Source organism: Mytilus edulis, chromosome 5 (assembly GCF_963676685.1).
Source record: "Mytilus edulis chromosome 5, xbMytEdul2.2, whole genome shotgun sequence".
Classification (NCBI taxonomy): domain Eukaryota; kingdom Metazoa; phylum Mollusca; class Bivalvia; order Mytilida; family Mytilidae; genus Mytilus; species Mytilus edulis.
Window position 1 is genome coordinate 82,890,392 of NC_092348.1, and position 25,208 is coordinate 82,915,599.

At 32.9% G+C, this 25,208-nt stretch overlaps 1 protein-coding gene across 3 annotated transcripts; it reads left to right on the forward strand.

The window, feature by feature from the left end:
* Positions 1-1,216: 1,216 nt before the first annotated feature.
* On the forward strand, positions 1,217-25,208 carry LOC139524645 (calponin-2-like). 3 transcript variants are annotated; one of them, XM_071319600.1, is made up of 6 exons: positions 1,554-1,849; positions 3,558-3,641; positions 6,792-6,922; positions 7,317-7,419; positions 8,386-8,523; positions 10,095-11,349. In XM_071319600.1, the coding sequence occupies exons 1-6, from the start codon at positions 1,799-1,801 to the stop codon at positions 10,881-10,883; spliced, it is 1,296 nt and encodes a 431-aa protein (XP_071175701.1). In that variant the 5' UTR covers positions 1,554-1,798; the 3' UTR covers positions 10,884-11,349. The 3 variants fall into 3 exon arrangements, with proteins under 3 accessions (XP_071175700.1, XP_071175701.1, XP_071175699.1); XM_071319598.1 differs by lacking the exon at positions 10,095-11,349 and adding an exon at positions 23,174-25,208 and having other exon boundaries at positions 1,563-1,849; XM_071319599.1 differs by lacking the exons at positions 3,558-3,641; positions 10,095-11,349 and adding an exon at positions 23,174-25,208 and having other exon boundaries at positions 1,217-1,849.

The window sequence follows — 25,208 nt, forward strand, 5'->3', positions numbered from 1 at the left end:
GAAAATCCAAAAACTGGCCCCCTCCCATACAATAAATGATATTAGTATATAATAGACTTAAACCATACAAAAACAATAACATATTATACAATATTATCAAATAATTTTAGAAGAGTCGTTTATAGGAAGTTTTTACTTTGAACGATTTTATTTTATTAATTGAGCGATTTTTTTCTTGATTTCATGAGGTATATGATGTTAATCCATTTCTAAATTTCTCTTGTCAAGGTAGATTTTTTTTTATATAAAGGACTGATACAATTCTGATGCAAGTCCTTCAAGTCGTTTATTTTCAGCTTGTTTATTTCCAGAGGGCATACATATAGTCTGTATGTGTACATATGAAAAGAGGAATGAGTGTCAATGAGACAACTCTCCATCAAGTCACAACCATTATAGGTCGAAGTGCGGTCTTCAAAATGGAGCTTTGTCTCCAGCCAAACAACAAGCTATAAAGGGTCCCAACAATGCTCGTTTTATTAATTACAGTAAATAAGGTTTCATTTGGTAGACAGACCCGTCTATATCGTAACTTAAGAATCTTCTAACAGCCATAGACAAGTTGTATTTAAAACTAACAATGGTTTAACATTACTAAATTCTTTAACAGCAAAAATATAAAACACACCTTTTTAATTTCCTTTGGTGTTATCTACATTTGAATATTAATTGAAATATGAATGACATCGATATTGCCTTAACACCTTAATTTATTTGCAAACCAATATTCCTGTAATGATTTCCGTCTTAAAAATATCCTGTAGCAATTACAAATTGAAAAGGCTTATAATTATATGTAAGGTAAAAAGGTTACATGGCGTTGTCAGTTTGTTTTCGATCTATGAGTTTAACTGTCCCTTTGGTATCTTTCGCCACTCTTCTATTCAACGCAAATCTTAAATAATTATTGTTTTATACTCGTAAAAATTGTTTTCTTAATCAAATAAATATAGACAAAAAAATGTATATATTACTAATAGAGAAATATATGTGAAGCATGAAATCCAATTCAAAAGCATTGCAAGTAAATAGCTGATTATCTGCATTGAAAAGTACAATGTATTTAAAAGTTTTGAAGCAAACAAAACATCGCTATTTCAAAAATTCCAAAGCAGTGAAATGATGTTGTTAGCGTGTGTGTTATCTATAGCGAACAATCTCTTCATATCGTAGTTTTCTTCAATAGATACATAATTACATCTATAGCGAAAAATTCAATCAACCAACGATGATTTCTTGTATCTCGATGTGCACCTGTTTTGTATAATTAGATATAATCACTCCCGATGCCATACATTTGCAAAGTGTGTGCGTGTGTGCAACAAACAAGAAACTATTTTTTCTACATATTTTCGTGTTCTACGGAGTTCTTCATCCCTTTATACCAAAGTGCAAGAAGGAATAGGAACTGAAGAACTTTCCATTGATGAAATGTATTGGTGCTTTTGATTGGTTATCGAAGAAGCTTTAAGTTGCTATGGAACCATTACCCAACATGTGATTATTCGCTGTCCTTATATGGCAAAGGCATGCGCGTATTGAAATACGATAGCAAAGAGTGTAGGGTTTTTTGATGTACATAGCCCATACATGCCCGTTGTTGTAATTTGTATTATTCCTTTCAGCCTTTTCACCACTCGTATTTGAACGGCGTCAGAAGCAAGGTCGGGGGACTCTCAGCTTACTTAAGAAAATTGTTCCATTCGTCTGAGTGCCGTTTGTTGTAACTTGGAATAAGTAGATTACCTTCTCCAAATTTCTGTGTAGATTTTAGTTTTATAAAAACATATAAATCATAATGGCTGATAGAGTGAAACCTATGGGAATGGACCGTGCCCTCATCAGTAAGGTAAGATAGCATCATTTAGGTTTGTAAGATATATAGTTTTGTTTAATATTAATATGTGCGCAATTAATTTGCTTAATTTTGAAGTTTTACTGTATATGTTTAAACTGCATTGGACACTTTACTGCGATACTTAAAATCTAGTGAGTGAATTAATGTTTTGCTGTGATTTTAAATGTTGTATTCATGGATTTGTTATGTAAGCGAAAACAAACATCAAACACCAAACTTTCATCCTATTCAGTGTAAGAAAAGCAGACATTTTATGCGTATAAATGTGAATATATTTGCGGACAAATGAATCATTACCAAGAAGTTTTTTCGTCGTTTTAATCAAATGGAATATCATTATAACATAATAATACATGTAATAAGGATACTTGATTTATTACATACTTTTCAAATTCCAAAAGGAAACTGAGAACGATTTCGACTAAGCGTATTTTGATGATTAAGACAATCTATATCAGGGAAAGTGAAGCAACTTGATACCTATGTATGACGCAGTCAAGGTTAATACCTTTGCTGATGTCTAAAAATAGAATCACTCTCAGAGAACCTCATCAGCAAATATGTGTAGGATTAATAATCAGAATTCCTAGTGCGCCGATCTAATGTATGATCATATCATTCTTCATCATTGAACACATTCCTTCAGCCGCTTTACTTTTAAACACAGACAATGATCAGACAACGATCTAAGATATATAACTATTTTACATCAAAATGACAAAGCACCTGTTTAGACTGCGGAAGTTACTTCGCAATATCAAATTTGACATTGGCACGTGAGCGCCACACGACAAAACACTTAGCTATCTACCATATTTACATTCCCCATTATTTCATATTAAAATCTTGAACAAATGACTTCAGAGTGACATACAAAGTACATGCATATTAGACCGTGAAATAAAGTACAAGTATATTTCATTTTCACATTTGATCAAAAACAGATTTTAAAGCAATCAAAGAAAATACACAAAATGTGCATGTACATTGCTTATATGTAGTATTCCTTTGCACGGGTTCGTGTGTTGTACTTGTACTTTAGCGCTGGGGTAATATACATGTACTTTTGTACAAATGCACGGCTTATTGCTTTATTCGTTTTATGTTTACTACCGTGTTATTTTGTCAGTCAGGCAAGACTAAAGCCGAGTTAAAAAATGAGCTGAAATGGAGATTAATAATTGCAAAAATGGAGGTAATATATACCGGGAGTTGTCCTCTGACCGAAATAGAACAATGAACGATAACCTGCCCTTCAAAACTTTCTTTCCAGAAACACACTTTTACATCCTGTGAATGATGACCAAGATGAACGTATGATCCTTAGTTTTACCCTTTTTAAGTACAGTCAAAAACTTCTCTATAATTAAGATGTGATATGTTCCATGCATTATTTATAGAAACGATTTATAATTTATTGTTTCACTCTGAACTCTTTTACAACCCGTCTACAAATCTTAGTTTGTATGAACCTACTTTTAAATAGACAACATATTATAGAATATATATTAAACCAATCCTTCCTTTATACTATATATGGAAAAGAACGTTGGAGTCCAAAAGAAACTCACAACGAAGTACCGTTTGACCAATCATTTACTTTTTTGGAACATGAGTTTTCAAATTTGTGTGTGGTTATACTAATAGAAGTGTGATTTATTTGCATGCTTGGTTTTAACTAATACACTTTGTGTGACAGGAAGCATCATCGCCATCCAAAGTCAACAGCTTCCGAAGTGCACCGCTCAGGCGGCAACCATCTGCTGACAATCCTTACAAACGGGTATATAACGCATGCGCACATAGACATAGAGCGAAATTTTAGCAGCTACATGTACCGTTTATAGAAATGTGACACAATTAAGGAGTAGAACATAGAAAACATTGAAGCTTTACAGAAAACACATCAATGTACAGTGATGGCACGCAAAAAGATCAAGAATCATGGTAGCTGTTCAAATAGTTCCATAACACTATAGCTACAAATAAACACTAATTCAGAGCATGCATTAACTTTAAATAAATAAACCAAGTATATTTTTCATATAATACTAAAAACCATCATAAGAAGCCGTGAACAACTGTGATGTTAGAACACAAATAGTTTATTATTTTACAAAGGGAAAAGGGGGGGGGGGTAGGTTAAGAAACTTAAAATAATGCAAAAAGAGCTTTGCAGAAACTATGATGTTACAATAGATTTAAAAGTAGCTTATACTTTTAAAAGCAAAAAAAAAAAAAAAAAAAAAGGGGGGGAGGGGTGGTCAAGGTAAGACTGTATCCCTTTAACCGATCTACTGGCTTTTCTTCGACGGTTTCTTTTCATGAATATTTCTTCCAGCCACAATCTTTAAATTGATTTTGATAATGGGTTTCCATGAGAAGATTTTAGTAAATCTTATGTCTAAACATTTTACTAAAACTACATTGGTTTATTATCTAAGATCTTATTCTACAGTTTCAGTTTCTGCAAAATACTAATTGTATCTGATTAGCAGTGTACTATTAATGGAATTACATTAGGAAATATAAGATAGAGCCAAATACCAAAATCATGAGTCATATAAACAAAACACACAGATGTTTACCTCGTCTCAAGCTTTAAGATATTTTTGATAGAATGCTTAATGAATATATTTTACTGTCAGTGCCTGCATGATACTTGATAATATAAAGATATAATTTTACAACAACGATACCATCGTATTATATTCTCAACTTCAATTCATACAAATTTTGTTTCTCAAACCCTATTTTTTTAAGAAATGAAAATAAACGTTCTTGTGTTACAAACATAAATTTTATATGATTATTGAATTATTCTACAATTAGACAAACTAAATAAACACAATAGAATAAACAGTGGGGTTAGATGCAACAAGAATAATTTGAGAAAACATGTATTAGTTAGTAGAATATCTAGAGTTAAGAGTACCGCTAAGGATACCTATATTGTAAATCATTCAATAGGGGTGGTTCTAAGCTTCAAAGATAGATGCTAGTAATATATAATCGATCATTAACTAGAAACATATTCTTGAACAAAAAGTTATCAAATTTGATTAATACTATACATCAAGTGTACGTCAACAGTTTTCAGTAGCATTCTGACCTTTCCTTTATATATAAGTATCTTTATCATGAACTTTTATCAGAGTGCAGGTTTAAGCTACACAATATTGTATACTGTTATCGGCAGAAAGTAAACGATATATTTCCCACAAACTTGATAAGTTGCCAGAGCTACCAGTCAACCCTAATAAAGCTTCCGCCTCATAACATACCGTTGCTTCATCAATTCTGTAGCCGTAGTTTCGAATAAGCATTAATGTATGTTACATAATGTTACTATTTTGGTAAAATGTAAAAACACAAAATGGGAAAATAAAGACACTTAAGTTTCAAATTTTCGATACATTAGAATAGTTTGCATGATGTTCCAGGTGACTGTTAACTATCTGAAGCAATTAAAACAGAAAGAACTTAAAACACGTAAAACAAGGAACAGTTAGTTACTTCTTTCTGGTGGATACATGTATTTGTCTCATTGGGAATCATACCACATCTTCTTTTCATTTTTATACCAATAATTAATAAAACATTATTTACACTTCAAACTACATTGTTTCTTCAATTTTTTTTATTGACTTGTAAGTTATTTTAAAAGATGGAATACGTTTCAAGTTGCAATATTAGGGTTTATAACTATGCATTTGGTGGCCTTCGACTGTTTTCTGTTCTTTGGTCGGGTTGTTGTGTCTTTGACACTTCCCCATTTCCATTCTCAATTTCATTTAAAATAGCATACCCCCTAGTTCATGTCAGAACCTGTATTTTCTAAACACATGAACAGGCAATGTGTGCATTTTACAGAATTCCTATTCTTAAAAACGAAAACGAATCTGTTCATGGCTTTCGAGTGACGTTTCTCGTAACTGATTTTGTAATATATGGCTACTGGATTTAATAGCAATATGAACTATCTATTAAATATAAGATTGTATACTGGTATATAAATGCAAACGTAGGATAGAAAATATCTATAAGACAGGGGCGGACCCAGCCATTTGAAAAAAGGGGATCCAACCATATATCCCCATTCAAAAGCATTGGTTTTCATAAAAAAAAGGGGTTTCGGACCCTCTGGATCAGCCAATGTATAACATATTAAAAATATATATTCTCATGTAAACGTAGGGTTTGTCTTTTATGAGCACATATCACACGTTTCTAACAATCTTTCATCAGGTACGCTTTAAACAGAGTATGTTTTGACCGAGGTCTTATTATATTTTATTTTATGTAAATACTTGCAATTGTTGAGTTGTCACAACTAACAAAATTATTTCCACTTTAAAATAGGAATAGAAATAAAAAAAAAAATGTTTCTTTTAATTTAAACAATATGATTTCAAAAAGGCAGAAATAACAACAATACATGTATTATAGAAATACAGGGGTTACGAATTTAAAATAAAAACTCAGTATGCTAGACTTACTAACACATAATTATAAGCTGCAAATCAACGAACCCCAATATTTAAAACAAATCCTATAGAACTGATTCATCTGAAATGATAGCAGCGTCTTTCACTATACAGCAATTATAAACTATATAATGTATATATGCATGCTATGAAGCACTTCAACACTTAATACACAATCTAACAATACAAGTCAATTGATGGTAATTAATATATTTGAAGTGCTAAGTAATGGGAAAAAATCTTGTGAACTACTAAAAATCTAATTACTTATATATAGATGCTGCAATTTCGATATTTATTTTTACAATTCAATAGAAATAAGTTCCAGTTTCTGTTTGTTTGCATTTCAGTTTTAAATATTAACGTAACATTGATGTTTAACTATATATAAACTTTTTGACAGTTTGACTCGGTTTATATTAAAATACTTATGCTACTGTTTTCAGATGGGCGCCAAGTATGACTCAGGACTTGAGTATGAAGTCCGAGGATGGATTAAAGCATTGATTGGAGAAGACATCGGAGAAGGTCCAAGTAATGTTGAGAAAAGTTTGAGGGACGGTGTTATTCTTTGCACGTAAGTTGTTTTTTTTTAGCTGTATTAACAAACATATTGGGACGGAAGAAGGACAATGCTAAATTAGAAATTGTTCCATCACTCATTAGAAGTGCTTTACGTGTAAATGAGACATGTTAAATAAGCAGAACGTAAAGGTGTGTGCACGTCTTAGGAAATAAAATACAAACACACTTGTTTGTGACAAAGCTTCCTTAAAAACACATTCAGTTTGAACAAAAAAATCTCCGACTGTTAAAAAAAACAATTCAGTATTAAGCAATACAATGCCAAACAAATCCTCAAAGATGTGTCTGACAAATCATTATAATGATAAAATTATTAAATCTCAAATTGCTATTATAAATTAGCAATGACCATGTTTAAACTAAAATAACATTGATCTTTTTTATAGCTTAATGAAGAAGGTAATCGAAGGAACCCCATCTGAGAGTCTCCCAGCAGCTTGCTCCAAGACAGATCTAAAATCATCAGCAAGCGAATTGCCTTTCAAACAGGTAACATTATTGTAATAATAAAACGTTAAAAAATGTATTTTACCAGATGAGCTGTTGAATGAAATCATGAGTCTATTTCATTTAATGTTTGCCGGCTGAACAAACCTGTATACGGTCTACTGACTGAACACATACCTCGATTCTACAGACTTATCTAAGGCATCTGTTCTTTAGACTGACCTCAAGACTATTGAGTACCCTCTTGTCATTAAACTACCAACTATCATCAAGCTCCGAGATAATTGCAGAAAGAGTTGACAAAATGTTTTTAACAGGATATTTTTCATTATCAATTCGTAAAAAAACATCTAAAAACTAGAAACTTGAAAATATTGAAAGATGAATTATTGGTTCATGTCTGCTTAAATATCATTTCATGTCAATAAAGAAGAATAGTTAACGCTATAGAAAAACAAATACACACTTTAACTGTATACTAGTAGTTACTGAAACTTGCTAACTGCTATAAAATAACCTTTCGATGAAAGATAGTTCTTGATTTCTATGGATTTTACACGATGTTCTAGACTAGCTAATTGATGTTTCTTTGTCTTTCTCTGAAAAACAGAATATTATTTATACCTTACGTATAAAAGTTGTAGAGGTATAATGTTTCTGTCCCATACGTCGGTCCGTCCGTCTGTAATCATTTTGTTTTTGCGGGGTTGGCGTCTTTTTAATTTTTTTTTTATATCTGATCCACCTCAAATATAGCTAGTTACCACTCATACATTTATTCGGTGAGTTCTATAATTAGAAAAAATATTAAATTGGGATTATTTTTTTCGAAAGAGGAACTGACAACTGCAGAAAATATTCAGAAATATGATTGTATTTAATCGTATTTTAATCCTTTTTCTGGTCATGTTACAACAGATGAACAACCCCCTTTTAAAAAAAATTAAAACCGCCAATTGTGTTTATTAATATCTAAAATATACTAAAGCTTGTTTCCCTTTATTTTAGATGGAAAATATTGAAAAGTTTTTAAAGGCAGCACACAAATACGGAGTACCTAACACAAGTTTATTCCAAACAGTAGAATTATACGAAGCTAGAAATCTCCCAATGGTTTTAGCAACTATCTCACACGTAGGCACAGAGGTAAGCACATATATATATTTTATATTATAACGTAAAATCAGATTAATGATGTGCATGATGATTGACAGATAATCTTTTCTACTCTCTTTAATGTCTTGATGTCTTGAAAAGCTAGTTTGATGAAAATTGAGACTAAAGCTCTCTTAATGCTTACGTATAACTCTGCATGTACATGTATACGTCACTGTTTGTATGTTGTTTTGTAGATATAATAAAACTGTGTTGTTGTTTTTGTTGATGTTAACTGCAAATGCATTGACATGCAAAACAAGTTGAGATAAGCATTATGGCAGACCGTACGGTGGCATTAAATTGCTTCCTTCCAATTATTAATTTCTGTGTGATATTTGTCTCATTGGCAGTTAGAGCACAGCTCCTTATTTTTATATTGTAAAGAGAAAAAAAAAACAGATCCTTACTTTAGGAAGTACAATTTTATTTTTTATACGGTAGCTCTGCCTTTTCCATTTACTTTGTCAGAAATATTTTGGCAGTTTTCACAAACTCAAGTGAATTATGAACAATCAATAATTATACTCGTTGTAATAGAATTGCTGTTTGTAGTTTTAATTTTTTTTTAAATGTGTATGTTTGTTGTAATATAACAATGCATCCATGTAGTGTTGTGAAAAAAAAATACATGTAGATAATTTGCTTGATTAGATGTTGTGCATATTTAATTGCTTATGTATATTTTATGCTTTGTCTGACAATGCTATGACTTGCTCGTTTTCGCTGTAGTAACAAAGTTTACGCATCACGCTTAAAGGCTCAGCTTTTTGTTGACTGTAGCATCCAAGTGAAAGGTTTTGCGAAAGCGATTTCATCGGGACTATTCAGTAAGTCTATACTAATTAATGACATTTCTTTTCTAGAAAACTAACTTGCAATTAATACAATAATATAAAAAAAGACATTATCATGTATATCATACTCTCATTTAGATTTAGTTTTATAGCACTTTCTTTTAACGGCATTTATTCATACTTTGAATTTAAAAAAAAATAAAAAAAAACATTACAACTGATTCATACATATATAATTGTATGTATGAAATAGCTACAACAAAATAATTTTTGTAATTGTTTTTATTTGATAATTCTGATAATAGTTATAACAAAAAAGTTCCAAATATCATTTAAGATTAATTAAAGAATTGTTTCAGTTGCCTAGGAAAATAATTTCTGAAAAAGCAATAGACAAGATCAAAAGTTCTTGTTTAATATAATTTGAAAAAGAACATCAACATTAATTCAATTCAAAGGATTAAATCCAAACAATTAGCAAATAACTACAAACGCTTTAACATAGTATGAAATAACTTTGCACGCATCTAAATATATTTAATTAGAAATGAAAAATAGTTCATAAATAAAATTCGTTTCCATGGCAACTGAAGTGGGGATGTCTATCGTCGGTCCCCTTCTTAAGTCCCTCCTCTTGATTAAATATTTCATGAGACCCGATGAGATTATATTTGATGTGCTAGTACGCGATGCTTTTGTGTTGCTAACTCCTTAACATCATTCAAAAGTCATGAAATGACAAGAAACTTTTGTTGTTTCTTGTAGGCCCAAAGACATAACTACCAGGGACCGACGATAGGCTCAAAACCAACAGAAAAACATAGAGTCCAATTTTCGTATGAGCAACTTAAGCAAAGCCACGGCACAATTGGCCTTCAGAGCGGTACAAACAAATTTGCAACACAAAAGGGCATGAGGATAGGATCCGTTCGTCATATATCCGACATCAAAGTAGAAGACCTTGACAGAGAAGGAAACACTTTATTAACACTTCAAGCTGGTACAAACAGATTCGCTAGCCAAAAGGGAATGACCGGTTTCGGATCTGTTAGACACATAGCCGATATCAGGGCTGATCAGATGGACAAAGAAGGAGAAAATATAATCACACTGCAAGCTGGAACAAACAAATTTGCAAGTCAGAAAGGTATGACCGGATTTGGTGCTGTCCGTCACGTGTCAGATATCAGAGCCGATGATTGCGATCCACAAACCTCGTTACACATTGGTCTTCAAGCCGGATCAAACCAGTTTGCATCACAGAAGGGAATGACATCAATGGGAGCTGTACGTCATATTTGCGACATCCGAGCTGATGACCTTGATAGAGAAGCTCAATCAGTAATTCCACTGCAGTACGGTACAAACAGGGGTTCCAGCCAGAAAGGAATGACAAGCTTTGGTAGTCAGAGGCATATTGCAGACATCAAAGTGTCAGATTTAGCAGAAGACATGAAACGTCAAGATTTAAATATGACACCAAAGGAATACCAAGCCTTCCGTCAACAAATGGAAGCAACGGAAAAAAAGACCGATGAACCAGAATACGAATAGAATCACCTCAGACTATCTCATCGCTCAGTGACATTCAAAAGACCTTTAAACGACGTCGTTTTAAATTGAGAAATGCATGGAACAAACTTTCAAGACCTATAATTATTTCCATGCCTGTGGTAAAAAGTTCATATCATTGAGAAAAATATATAAATTTTTATTTTTTATATTTTTATCAATCAAATCTTAGACTCTTCTTTTTCTGTCGCTTGTCTTCGCTTGCTCCCCTCGGATTGTTGTGCTTTTCTCGGCAGGCCTGCAAAGCGGATATCCGGACCCGCACAGTCTTTCATCTGTCAAAGATGTGAAAAAACTTCTTACATTGATGGATATCTAAATGACTATTTTTGTACTGTATTATATAGGATAAACTTTTAACAAATTATTTATTACTCTGTACGTACATGGTAAAAAATTGTAAAAATCTTGCTATGTTGTGATCGAATAAAATGTTATAATTTTACAAGTTCCTAGTAAAACAATATATTTAAGAATACAGAAACCGCAGTCAATAGATCCCTACCGATACTCCTAGTCTAAGGGGTTTCATGCATTTGTTGTTGGTCGTTATTCTTTTATATCTAGAATGCATAATTGAAAATGGAATTCGATTTTATATATTCTGCAAGATTGCAAATGCACACTTACCAGACTGAATATAGTAATCATTCGATAAATATTTATGTCTAATTATCGAATATCTTTATTTGAAACAGAAAAAGTGAAATATGTTTATTTATTAAAAATTCTGAAATTGCGCTTTATAGTTTAAATGGCTTCATACATTTCATCATTCGTCCCCTTGGCTTAAGAACAAGCTGATCGAAATTTCATTGCATGTCGAACAAAAAAACTAAATAAGTCGTAATTTCCCTTACATAAATTAAAAAATAACCATTTTTCTTGGTTAAATTCGGTAATTGTCGCCATCTTTTAACCATTAACCTCTCGATCTCTAATACAAATGAAAAGAATCAGTAAAATATTTGGCCAAAATTGAAGGAGATAGAGTTTAGATAAAACAGCTTGTTCTCGAATTTTGAACCTCCTCTTAATTTTAAGGCACCACCCTTTTATCGACACGGTAATAAAGCATCTCAGTAAAATATTGTTTACATTTGAATTACAATATGGTGCATCAGCAACGGTCTCAATGGGCATGTTTTGCATAGGAAAGTTTATGAAGGTACAAGAATACAAACTGAAAGAAGTCGACAATGATCATACAAATACTTGAAATGGTTTCTGGGAAATACGTTGCTTACGAAGTTAAGAAACTATTCTTTTGACATCGTTTTGAACGTCAAGGAAAAGTTTTACTGAATAAAGTTGTTGAGAGAGCAATGAAATGGTAATTTTTTAGCAGTAGGAGTTATTATACTGTGTGTCATGCATGGGTCATCGAACATTTTCTTGACGATTTGATATGAATATCGTTCAAGTAAAAGCTAATTAATAAAAGACCCCAGACTTAAGCACAAAGACAGAACTCTGAGGTTGGCAGCTTGACCTGTTTATGTAAGCAGGCAACATTGAATTTGGTGCTTGTCATATTGGTCTATGGTAGAATAAAACTAACCTTATTGTATTCGTGTCATTCGCTAATTATCTTTTGATGGATCTTCTGTACAATCTTGACTGCGATTATTATAATGAATGAGTACTACACTTGTAAGCAAGGGCAATTTACTAATCCATTTTTTAATGGCATAATCAGTGGATTTTACTTATCAATTCCTTGAAGCTTAACATGATGGGTGTCACATTTGGAGCAAACTATGTTGACCTCTACTGGGACACATGGACCATCGTTCATAAAACTTAACTCAGTACTCGGGAGTACATGTGTGCTCGAAACAGCAAATCCAGTAATTTGATTGGTTGAATTCTGAAAACGATAATCCTACTTCAAACTTTAAAGATCGCAAGGCAAGAGATCAACCTGTTTTTTGAAGTGTAGTGATAATTGGACTTGTTTGTCTATTCGTCGATCTATTTTTTCGGCCATGATTTTGTCTGTCTCTTTTATAAATTCTTTTTGATTCTACTTTTTGTATCAACCGTCTCCCTATAGATCTCAATAATACATGATAATAGCGCATATTTGGTCTATGGAAATATATGTAGTAAAAAAAACAAGAACACTTTTTGTCAAAACATACCTTTTGATCAAAATGTCTGTATCTCGAGTAGTTAACACATTTTGTAATTTCAAATAGTACAATTGCTTTACTTGGTTTTATTGCGAATTCGGCAATTTCATCTGCTTCAGGTTTTTTTTAAATGAAGAAAGACAAAAATATTTCTTGGATTTTTCTGATTTTTCTACATTTACTTTAATATTCACCATATAAGTTATGTTGAGGCTACGCAAACATCCTTGCAATTTCAGATTCACTGAAACATACTTTTCAAATTCAAATTAAAACGGCTATTTGTTATATATCGGGAATATTTGCAAGCAAACAACAAAAATCATCTACCGGTATTTTCGACTGGCATTACATTAGCACGAAACTGGTCGTTTTCAGTTTACCATAAAATGACATGGTTGAAGATTCTCTATCTTGATCTCAGTCATACAGAGTAGGTTCTTGTCCATCGTCAATTCTCAATTCACATATTGCCACACTGATTAAAGATTCTTGGTTGAAGGACCCCTAATATCACCTGGTCACACAGTGTAGCCTCTTGTTCGTGGTCGAAAACTCTTGATTTACATCTGGCGGCCACACAGTGTACGTCTTTGTCCATGATTAAATGTACTCGATTTACTTCTTTTCATATACTGTAGGTCCATATAGAATATAGGGACATCGTTGGACGACCGGTATAAACTAAAAAGTAGACTAGTCAAATTTGTCAACACTGTGATTTTGAGTTCGATTCCTGCACGCGACAGGTGCTTTCGACTGAAATCTCCATTGACTATGATTGTAATATTTCCTTACGAAGGTCGGTATTTCTCTCTGGGGTCTTTCGGCTTTGTAGGTAAACGGACAGAAAGTTACAGGACAAAAAGTCACAGGACATAAAATCACAAATTCTATAGGACAAAAAGTCACAGGTAAAAAAGTTACAAATAATATTTTGACAATTGTTTAAATATATTTTGAAATATTTTCTTTTTATATAACATATATTCATTTTAAGTTGAGGAAATTGCTCATAAACCTTTTGTTTGAATTTTAATCATGCAAAGGATATATTTATTGGCAAAATGAAGCCATTTAAGTACTAAGCGGCTTTGACATTTTGTATTCATAATTATTGATATTTATTGTATAAATGTTAATTACACAGTGGCTTCATATATAGAACTTCACGAAAAATATAAAATATATTTTCAAAATAAGTGAATTTCTGTTCAAAGAAAAATAATCTCAAAACTGAATTGTGACTTTTTGTCCTGTGACTTTCTGTCCTACATTCTTCGGCTTCCTCCACCAATAAAAAAATGACCGCCATTGAATAGCACGATAGTGTTGAAAGAAGTGTTAAATAACCAACCAAGCATATAGGATAAAAAAAACTAGTCGAGTACAGTTCGACTCAGTTTGTTCTTATGCTCACAAATATTTTTAACCGCCACATTCTATCTGTGTCTGTCCTGGTTGTCGTTTATTGTTGTCTGTCATATTTGCTTTGTACCTTTATTGTTTAATCACACTCAGGTCGTTGGTAATTGTTAGATTATTACACATTTCGATATTTATTTATATTTGACAATAAGGTATTGATTTGTCTCATTTTAAATAAAAAAAGTGGATAAATTTGGTTTTCATTTCACGAAATAACTACAGAATGTCTGCAGTTTATTTTTTTACTTGCACCTATTGTTATTTGAATGCAAAGTTTTGTTTTGCTTCAATTTAAATCAAAATTCATAATCAACTAGTCAGTTTGCGTTTTACTGCAGGGTTATTTTCTTATCTTACTGCCGGACAATTATTTCTTGACCTTTTATCATACCTAGTGATCATGAAACCTTTTGTTTATATATAAATGTGGGGGTATTGTTTTAAACGGTATCGTAAACAGCCTCTTTTGTTTGCTACTGCAACAAAGAACACATTGCAACACCAAGATTTGATTAACGTTTCTCCTAGAATTTACTAATATTGGCTTGAATAGCTATATGAGATATAGACTCGAGTAAAGTTACAGATGTGGATGTTCAGCTGATATATTGCGTTACCTGCCAATATTGACGCACATTGATACCACAAACATCGCTGCGACCAACGTTGTAATCCAAGAAACAAAACCTGGAGGACCTAACTTCGATCATGGTGTAAATTATTCTATAGCAGCAGTATTATACCACTATCAGGGCTTCTTGTGTTTTACAGCAGTTTCATACCATGGTAAGAAGGAATGAATTTTCCAGTCTTTCCTAGGCTACAAATTATTGACCTACCATACAACAATTACCTCATACTAAAAAGTATGCAAAACACAAATAAAAATCTACAAATTTATATTTTTAAGTTAAGCATTTCTTAAGTCTAGAAAATAAAATATTATTGAAAATATAATTAACATTAAGTTTCATCTATTTATACTAAAGATGTTAATACAACATCTGATTTTTATTAACTTGTTTCAGAACTACTTTTGTCTCTCTATCTTTTTACAAATTTGTTTTAAGTTTAAGTTACATTGTAAGTTCATGCGCCTTTTAAAAAAAATCCGAAGTCCGTCTGTAAAACTTTTGGGAAGAAACCAAACCCAAAACAATGGATTCCAGTAGTTTATTTTGTTACTTTATTATATAGTTCATTCTACATATTATTAACAGTGTGGCTTTTCTTTCATTGCATGGCTTTAATGTTGACTAAACCACTGAACCACAACCAATACCGAAAATAAACGAAAAAATAAAATTATAGTAATTCGTAAAACTTATGATGGAAAATAAGGTCACTTATATTTGATTGTACCGCCTGAGGCACGTGAGTCCTAAAGATTTTTTTATTTTGGGGTTTCTTTTTGCGTGTTATCAATTCAGTTTGTGAATTTGATGAAATTGTTATATATATTTTCAATACGTGTTCTGTACTATTAAATAAAATTATACACATACGAAAAACTTTAATTTAAAAATTCAACATAAAGGATAGCCTCGATTAAATGAGTGCCTTTTGTATTTGTAGGCCCAAAGATTGAACTTTAATGGTGAAACAATCGGCTCTAAGCCAACAGTAAAACATGACGTCACTTTTTCATACGAACAACTCAAACAGAGCTGTGGACTCATCGGGCTCCAGAGCGGTACAAACAAATTCGCCTCACAAAAAGGCATGAGAATTGGTGCAGTACGTCATATTGCTGACATCAGGGCTGATAAATTCGACAAAGAGTCCGAAGGGCAGATATCTCTTCAGTCTGGAACAAATAAATTTGCCAGTCAGAAGGGAATGACATCAATGGGAGCTGTCAGACATATTTGCGATATTAGAGCTGACCAGTATGACCCAGAGAGTAACAAAGAGATCAATCTACAAAGTGGTACTAACAAGTTCGACAGTCAGTGTGGTATGAGAGGATTTGGCGCAATCCGTCATATATCTGATGTCAAGGTCAACGAATTAGATAGGGAAGGTTCGGCCGTTCTCAGACCAGATATGGGATACTCCGGCGGAGACAGTCAAAAGGGAATGACAGCCTTTGGAGCTCAGCGTCATGTAACAAATATTAAGACCACCGATCTTGCTGAAGAATGGGCAGAAAAGTATGGAAAGCCTACAACTCCAAGAGTACAACAACAACAAGAGATTCCCGAAGAAGACAACGAATAAACATTAAAATGAACTGGTCAAATGAAGTTGTAAATATAAATGTTTTAATTTTATTTCTTTAAAAAGGGGGTGGTGAAATCTTCATATAAACTGCAAATCCTTTCGCATAAATTTTGAACCACTTAGATGCTTGCTTATTCCATAGAAATGAAAGAGAAAGATAAAATGATTATAATTTCGTAGGCATTTTCTTCAAAATATTTAAAAAAGCGACAAGATTGAAAAATCCTTATATTTTTTACGAGGATCATTATACTAGAACATGATTTCATAATTATTTTTTGGGTTGCGAAATAACAGGATGTATGGATGAAAAATAAAGATGCAAAATAGTTATCCTTAATGACTTTCCTTTTGTTGCACTTATTTTCCGCTCAGAAACACATTCAAATCATGACCTCATTTGAAATGAACAGTATTATGTTACAAATTATATGTATTGTAGTCATGGTTATATTTGCAATCGACTCTCAGAAAAAAAAACTTTACACCATTAGCCAACATCTATTTTCCCCATTCGTCTCAACTCGGCCAATTCCGTATGGATAGACAGTAGCGGATTCTATCGAGGATTGTCGAATGCTGTTTTCCCTAGTATGTTGGTCAATTGTTTTACCACACCCTTGTCTCCACGGATAACAAAGAGCCACACATTACAAAAGAATACCGCAATCAAAGGTTCTTTGTTTGTTTTGTATTTCTTAAGGAAGTTCGCATGTTTTGGATTTTTTTGTCAGATTTTCGGAATCCTCTGGTTTTATTCATTTGAATGCATTAGAAAATTCCCAACTTTTTCTTTTTATACATCTTTTACATGTATCATATAAATATATACTAGAGTTATGAAAAGCTTGTTATTTTGAAACTGAGTTGCGAACTTCCTTAATCGTTGATTCCTTTGATACGGATTGCATGCATTGGATTATTCGATATCGTTCAGAGACATTGTTATTAGTTACACAGTGTTCTAGTGACATAATGCGATATATACGGGGTCAGTAAATTTCATATTGGATGGGAGCGAAGCACAGTATAAGCTTTTTAAGAGTTAATCTGCATTTATTTTCAATCTTTTATCATCAGTTTCTAAATTTTTCGTCTGGTCCAAAACATTTCACATTTTTCTTCAACGTCAAAGTTTCTTTTTCATAAAGGGACATAACACTGCTACTGACCTAATACGATATATACGATGTCAGTAAATTTCACATCGGATGATGTGAAGCACAGTTAGCCATTAATGTATTTTCTGCATTAAAATCAATCTTTTATCATAAATCTGTTGTCTGGTAGACACGTTTCATATTTTTTTTAACCGTTATGCTGATAAAACTCGCCGACTTATCCAATATTAAATCTACAGGGTCTAAACGTGTTTGCTTAAACTGATAATATATCCAGAAATGTAAAGGATGTAAAATAAATATTACATACATATCGGGACGAACGCATGTAATATGATATCAGTATATTTATGACCCCTTTTTGTAAACTAAATCGCTTAGGCGAGCAGGTGTTTTAACAAGCTAGATCACAAGGTAACAGTCCAAAGAAAGCCATTGCAGATTCCTTCATGAAAGTTACATTGTCGTCTGCGGAGTGTACATGTCCATACTGTGAATGGAGTGTATACTTCATTGTCTAATAAAAGTACTGAAGTACTGAACATCGGATGACCGCAAGTTTTGGTTGATGGTCACAAGCACTTGTCTCAGAAAAAAAAAACACATCTCCGGCTATACCTGCAAGTTAGGTTCAGGTACAAAGATATTTTTTTCTGAGTAAGGTTCGTTTGTGGATGATGAATAAATGGCAGGGAATTCAACCTCACCGTAATATAGGGTTGTTGCATGAATATTGTGGAATATTGTCCCGAGTAGAATTTATATATGTTCTACGAGGGACAATATTCCCCAATATTCATGCAACAATCCTTTTATTGTATAGCAATATAATATTTGAAAGTAAAAACTGGTTCAAAGTACGATTTTGTCGTTGATGACGTCATGAATTTTGAAGAATTATTGCACTAGTGCAATATTATAGGGTTATTGCATGAATATTGGGGAATATTGTCCCGAGTAGAATTTTATATTGCACGAGCTTGCAAGTGCAATATATGTTCTACGAGGGACAACATTCCCCAATATTCATGCAATAACCCTTTTATTGTATAGCAATATAACATTTAAAAGTAAAAATTGGTTTAAACTAAGATTTTGTAGTTGATGACGTCATGAATTTTGAAGATTTATTGCACTAGTGCAAAATTAGAATTTATTGCACGCTAACTTTTGGTTACTTTCTGTGGGAAATATTATATTGCTATACAATAATAGAACTTATTGCACGCTAACTTTTGGTTACTTTCTGTGGGAAATATTATATTGCTATACAATAATAGAACTTATTGTACGCTAACTTTTGGTTACTTTCTGTGGGAAATATTATATTGCTATGCAATAATAAATATTATATTGTCGTGGTATAATCATTTGTTATCAGTAAACTCTGTTTTGTGTGATACACTACATTACATTAATATTTGCATAACATATAATTTTTATCCATTTGTATATCATTCTATTCCATAATCTAATGATAGTGCAGTGCAAGTGCATGGTGGTCTTTCTAATAGATTGGATTTGAGTAGGCTTTCATTATTTCCCGTGATGTGGCAAAACATTATATACTTCCGCATGCGTTAACACCAATTTTCGGTATTCTTGATTTGTTATTGATATATATATTTTTCTCGACAAATATTTTCAAATCATTTATCTATGTTCGTAAATAAATATTTTCATATATATTTATAATTTAATTTTGGATGTAACGCGTCTTCTGATTGGCTGACGTTATTTTGTTATAAGCCCATAGACATAATTTAGTCATGTGACCCTGACGTCATCAGCGTTTTTTCATGGTTTTCTACGGTTCAAAATGGAATTAAGAATTAAATTATAAGAAATGACTGTAATATTTTTTTCTGTCTATATTCGAAATAACATAAAAAATGTGGTGCACACTGTTAAATAACCCGCTACGCGCGTTATTAAGTGTGCACCAATTTTTTTTGTGTTCTTTCTACATAGACAGAAAAAAATATTACAGTCATTCCTTAAAAAGATGAAATTAATATATAAAAAGCGGTAAGGAACGTTATTTTGCACTCGATAACATCCGCGTCACACTACGAAAATCGTTCGGTTCTCAGTCAAATACACAAGTCACATGAATAGAAATGTCTAGAAACAATACACCGGAATGCCCTCACGATCTTCCGCTTTGTCTAGAACTCCTAGTTTCACCTTATTTTCAGAGATATTATTTTATTCTCCTGCGAGGCTTCTATAATATAAATAGAAATTTTCTTTCTAATGGGTGTGCGATTTTTTTTTAAAGTTCTTTTGTTGTTCTGAATCAAAGATCAAATGGTTTCCCACTGTTATTTTTACCTGGTGTCAACAGATATAATTTTATAATGGAAATTTATGCGACTGTCATACAACTGAGAGGTAACGCTAGCTATAAAACCAGGTTTAACCCATTAATTTCTACATAAGGAATTCGATGTACCAAGTTATGAACATGACAGTTGTTATCCATTCGTTTGGTGCGTATCAACTTTTGATTTTGTCATTTATAATTGACTTTCCGTTTTGAATATTTCTTGTAGTTTGTATTTTTTGTTATTTAACTTTTAACCTTCCTAAAAATCGCATTTCACACATAAGGTGTAGTTTCCGGCAAAATTCTTTTATTTTGTTTTGAGTTCGTATTACCAACAAGAGTTATGGAGAATAAATCAGTAAACAGCAACCAACACTTTCCCCAACACATACATTCACATCTTTTGAAATCGGAATCCAGATAAAAGTGAATTGCATATTGGATAGATTATATTGCATTTAATCATCTTACATGTATATGAACAAATAAAAGCCAAACGTACTTTATCCTGTATAAGTACAATTCATACACCATTGGTAAGGTAGAACGTATGAGTTTGATATAAATTAGTGAAACATTTCTTTCCACATGTAGTGCTTCAATGTTGATTTTTTATTTAGAAATTTACGTCCATAGTCAGTCGTGTCATTAAATCTTAAGGTTTATGACCCCTTCTTTAGCCAATTTTTTACGAAATTTTCAAACTTCAATTGTGTCAAAACAACAGATATAATGAATAATAGAGATAGGCCATTTTGTACATATACCGAGGGAAAACTTGATGCAAAACAGAGATTTTTGTTATAAAATTTGAAATATAGATTACTCACTTGCTTTTCTATGATGTGCTAGGGTTTATTTTTTTACAAAAAGTTCTAACCAACCTGTAAATTCCTAAATACCTCGTGCTGAGTCACTAAAGTCGAGCGCACCCTAAAAGGTGTACATGATTTGGTCCATGTTTTTATTTGATTAAACCAATAACTACAATAATAAACTTGTTTTAAGGAAACCATTGCTCGCACCGCATGCAATAATCCCATATCTATATCAGTCATCAAATCGCCAAATATACGAGTACAATGATAAAGGCTGTGAATTTTCTATAAAATTTCTATATGTTTAGCATTGAATCAACACAAGGGTACATAATCCTTAACAAACCAGGACTTGCCTCCCCGTAGCATGTGTGACACTCACCAGCTTTGAGAGTTTTTGTATGTTATATATTGTTTTACAGTAACACCAAAACGTTTTCGATAATACATGTCTTCTTTTTCAAATATTCTATTGATAAGTGGTTATAGAAAAAGATTTTCACTTTTATAAAGTAATTACTGAAAATGGAAATATTAATTCTTGATCAAAATGTTATACAACTATTTGATAAGGTTCCAGTGTACGTTATCTGTTTAGCATATATCTGGGTTATTTCAAATTATAATTAGATAATAGAAAAGCTATTTTCATGTAGATCAGAGGAATTATCTTTGCTGCAATGGAAAAGAAAAGAGATGAATATTGTAGGAAATGCAAATGCACAATGTACTTAATCAATATAATATGTAACGAAACTTTTGATTGGATGACGTGTTGGGCGTCAACACAATGACTGATGACAAAAATCATTGGCAAGTAAGTTGTGCCATTGCAGTCGCTGTTTCCTGAATAGTTCAAATGTTTTATTTTGAATATTTTTAAAGAGAGGCGAACGATATAATATCAGAGGGACATAAAAACTCACAAGTCGAAATTAAACTGACAACGCCATGGCTAAAAACGAAAAACACAAACAATAGTACACAAAACACAACATAGAAAACTAAAGACTGAGAAATAATGGCTTTAGAATATTTCTTAATAACTGTACAATGTGTAACTAATGGTCATCTTATAATACAGCATGGACGATTTCAACTCCAATTCTGTTATTCCTTAAGTTTATGTTTCAAAGAAGGCGTTGTATAACTGCATAATCATGCTACTAAGTTTAGAAAAAGTATGTTTAATACTATGTTATTTTTCAAAAGTTAGATATGACTGTTTTAATTAAGATAAAAATATACAGAGATTCTCTCCCTACTTCCAATTTATTCCTCGATTCCGTTTTTCTAAGAAAGTCATGTGTGGCCCCAAGTACATGATGACAGCCGATACTTTTGTTTATTAGTACAAATAAGATCAGTAGTTTTTGACCTAATTTATACATGTATGCACTTTTTCTTAAGTGTAGTAATAGAACAAAACGTGAGACCACTAGACAAGGGGCTTCCAGTATTCATTTGTTTTGGAAATCAAAAGTGGTTAGTTTTTAAGGCCTTTGATTATATGAAAAAAAATAGCCAATTGAACTTTACAAAAACATGTAAATGAACATTAACCGGTTTTTGAGTTTGATTGAAACTTACGACCCCGACCCCTTTTGTAGACAAAGTTGACATAGGGCAGCTTTGTTTGGTGTCATAGTTTCCATTTGAGTTTCACGAACATATGTGATGCTGATGCGAGTATTTGAATTTACACTAAGCATCTTCTATACCGAATAAATAGAGACCTCCTTGTATTCATGGATTGATTGTTGAATGCTTTACGCCCAGTTACATATAATTCATACCCATTCAGGTCAGGACAAGTTAGACAAATCAATAAGGTAGATATGTCTACCAGGCAGAAATAGATTGAATGTTTACTGCTATACTCGAATTAGAGAACTGATAGGTAAGAGCAGAACATTTTCTTAACCATAAGATACCAGTGAATTCTTCAAAGATTGATTTACAAGCAGACAGCAGTAAACTCTCATCATACGATGCAACGAATTGAAATCCAACTAAAGATTGCTGCTAATTGATAATAATCGCATGCATTCGAAGGTATTTATATTAGCATAGGAGTTAGACTGCCAGAGAGGAAATGCCAAGGTGACCAAAAATATATAACCCTGTGTACCATTGGGATTAATGAATCAAGTGCGAGGCCCACAAACAAATAGCACCCACTTAAAATGTGTAATTATATTTTGTTTTTATTTTTCAGGCTCAGCGTCATAATTTCAAGGGTATGACAATCGGCAAGAAACCAACAACAAAACATATTGTTAACTTTACAGACGAACAGCTAAAGGCAGGTCAAGGAATCATTGGTCTCCAGGCCGGAACTAACAAATGCGCAAGTCAATCTGGAATGAGAATGGGTGCATCGAGACATATATCCGATATAAAGACAGATGATATGTCACAAGAAGGGCAAGGTATCATTGGCCTCCAGTCTGGAACCAACAAATGCGCAAGTCAGGCTGGTATGCGAATGGGTGCAACCCGACATATTGCTGATATTCGTGCAGATGACATGACACAAGAAGGTCAAGGGGTCATAGGAATACAATCTGGGTGGAATAAAGGAGCCAGTCAAGCTGGAATGAGAATGGGTGCATCGAGACATATATCAGATATAAAGTCAGATGATATGTCTCAAGAAGGACAGGGTATTATTGGCCTCCAGTCTGGAACCAACAAATTGGCAAGTCAAGCAGGGATGAGTTTCGGTGCTCCTCGTCACGTGTCTGATATGAGGATCGAAGAAATGTCACAAGAAGGCCAGGGATTAATTGGTTTACAGTCTGGTAGTAATAAGGGAGCAAGTCAAAAGGGTATGAGCTTTGGAGCAACTCGTCATATTGCTGATATCCGTGCAGATGATATGGACCAATCTGGACAGGGATATATTGGCTTACAGTCCGGAAGTAATCAATTTGCCAGTCAATCAGGCATGCGTATGGGTGGTGTAAGACATATCGCTGACATTAGAGCAGATGACATGAATCAAGAAGGACAGGGGGTGATAGGTCTTCAGTCCGGAAGTAACAAAGGGGCGAGTCAAGCCGGTATGCGCATAGGTACTCCAAGACATATTTCCGACATAAGAGCAGATGATATGGCACAGGAAGGTCAAGGCTACATTAACCTTCAATACGGAAGTAACCAAGGTGCCAGTCAGACTGGAATGAGCTTTGGAGCAGGCAGACAAATTATTAGCGGAGTGGGAGATTTAGCAGAAGAATACTATGGTGGTGAAAATGAGGGCTATACAGATTATTAAACAAATAAAAAATGTTGACATATGTTGAGAGATGTTGGTAAAATGGGGTTACAAAACATTTATAAAATCAATTTTACTGAATGAGGTTATATAAGTTGAAGAACTGCTGTATTTCGAGTGCTTGCTCAACGAGCATGCTTTACTTATACTTTTATCATACACAAATATTCCTTTAAATATTGAAACATACCAATAATACGAATTCATTTTACACATAATCATTTAAATATCAATTTAACAAATTTACATGGGTGATTGTTGATATATGTTTATATTTTTGAACGATTTTCGACCTCTGTACATCTTCTCGAGAGAAAATAATCTGTATGTTGCACAATTATAGTAAAAAGTAGTCAACAAATAATCTGTACATTACACAATTCTGGTACAAAGTAGATAAGCTAATAATCTGTGTATCCAAATAGCTTTATTCAAAGTTTGTCGTGTTCAGCTGCAAACATACACCAGTTCTCTTCCATTAAGCAAATAGGACGAACTTATGGTGGCCGGATGCGGCTATTTTGCCTTTTCGTGTTTTCTCCTTTTACTTTGCAAACGCGAAAGCGGGAAATCGAGAAATCGAGAAATCGGGAAATCGGGAAATCGAGATATAGGGAAATCGAGAAAGCAAAAACGCGAAAACACAAAAACAAAAACGCAAAAACGCGAAATGAATTTCTCGATTTCGTGTTTTCGCTTTCTCGCTTTTTCGCTTTCTCGATTTTCCGATTTCCCGATTTCTCAATTTCTAGATTTCGCTTTCTCGATTTCCCGATTTCTCTTTGAAAAAGTGAGAGGAGAAAACGCGAAAACGTGAAAAGGGGAAATGGCCGCATCCGGCCACCATACGAACTTCATGATGTTGAGTGTTTCTGATAGAGGTATATGAAGAGTGGGAAAGTGAGTAGTTGGCTGTTTCATTGTAAATATTTCATATCGCTTTATAAATTTATTAAAGTAGTCTATTTATAAA

Coding starts and splice junctions, on each gene's coding strand:
- LOC139524645 (XM_071319598.1), top strand. CDS start 1,799: ATGGCTGATAGAGTGAAACCTATGGGAATGGACCGTGCCCTCATCAGT. Junction 3,642..6,791: donor CTGACAATCCTTACAAACGG/GTATATAACGCA, acceptor TACTGTTTTCAG/ATGGGCGCCAAGTATGACTC. Junction 7,420..8,385: donor GCGAATTGCCTTTCAAACAG/GTAACATTATTG, acceptor CCTTTATTTTAG/ATGGAAAATATTGAAAAGTT.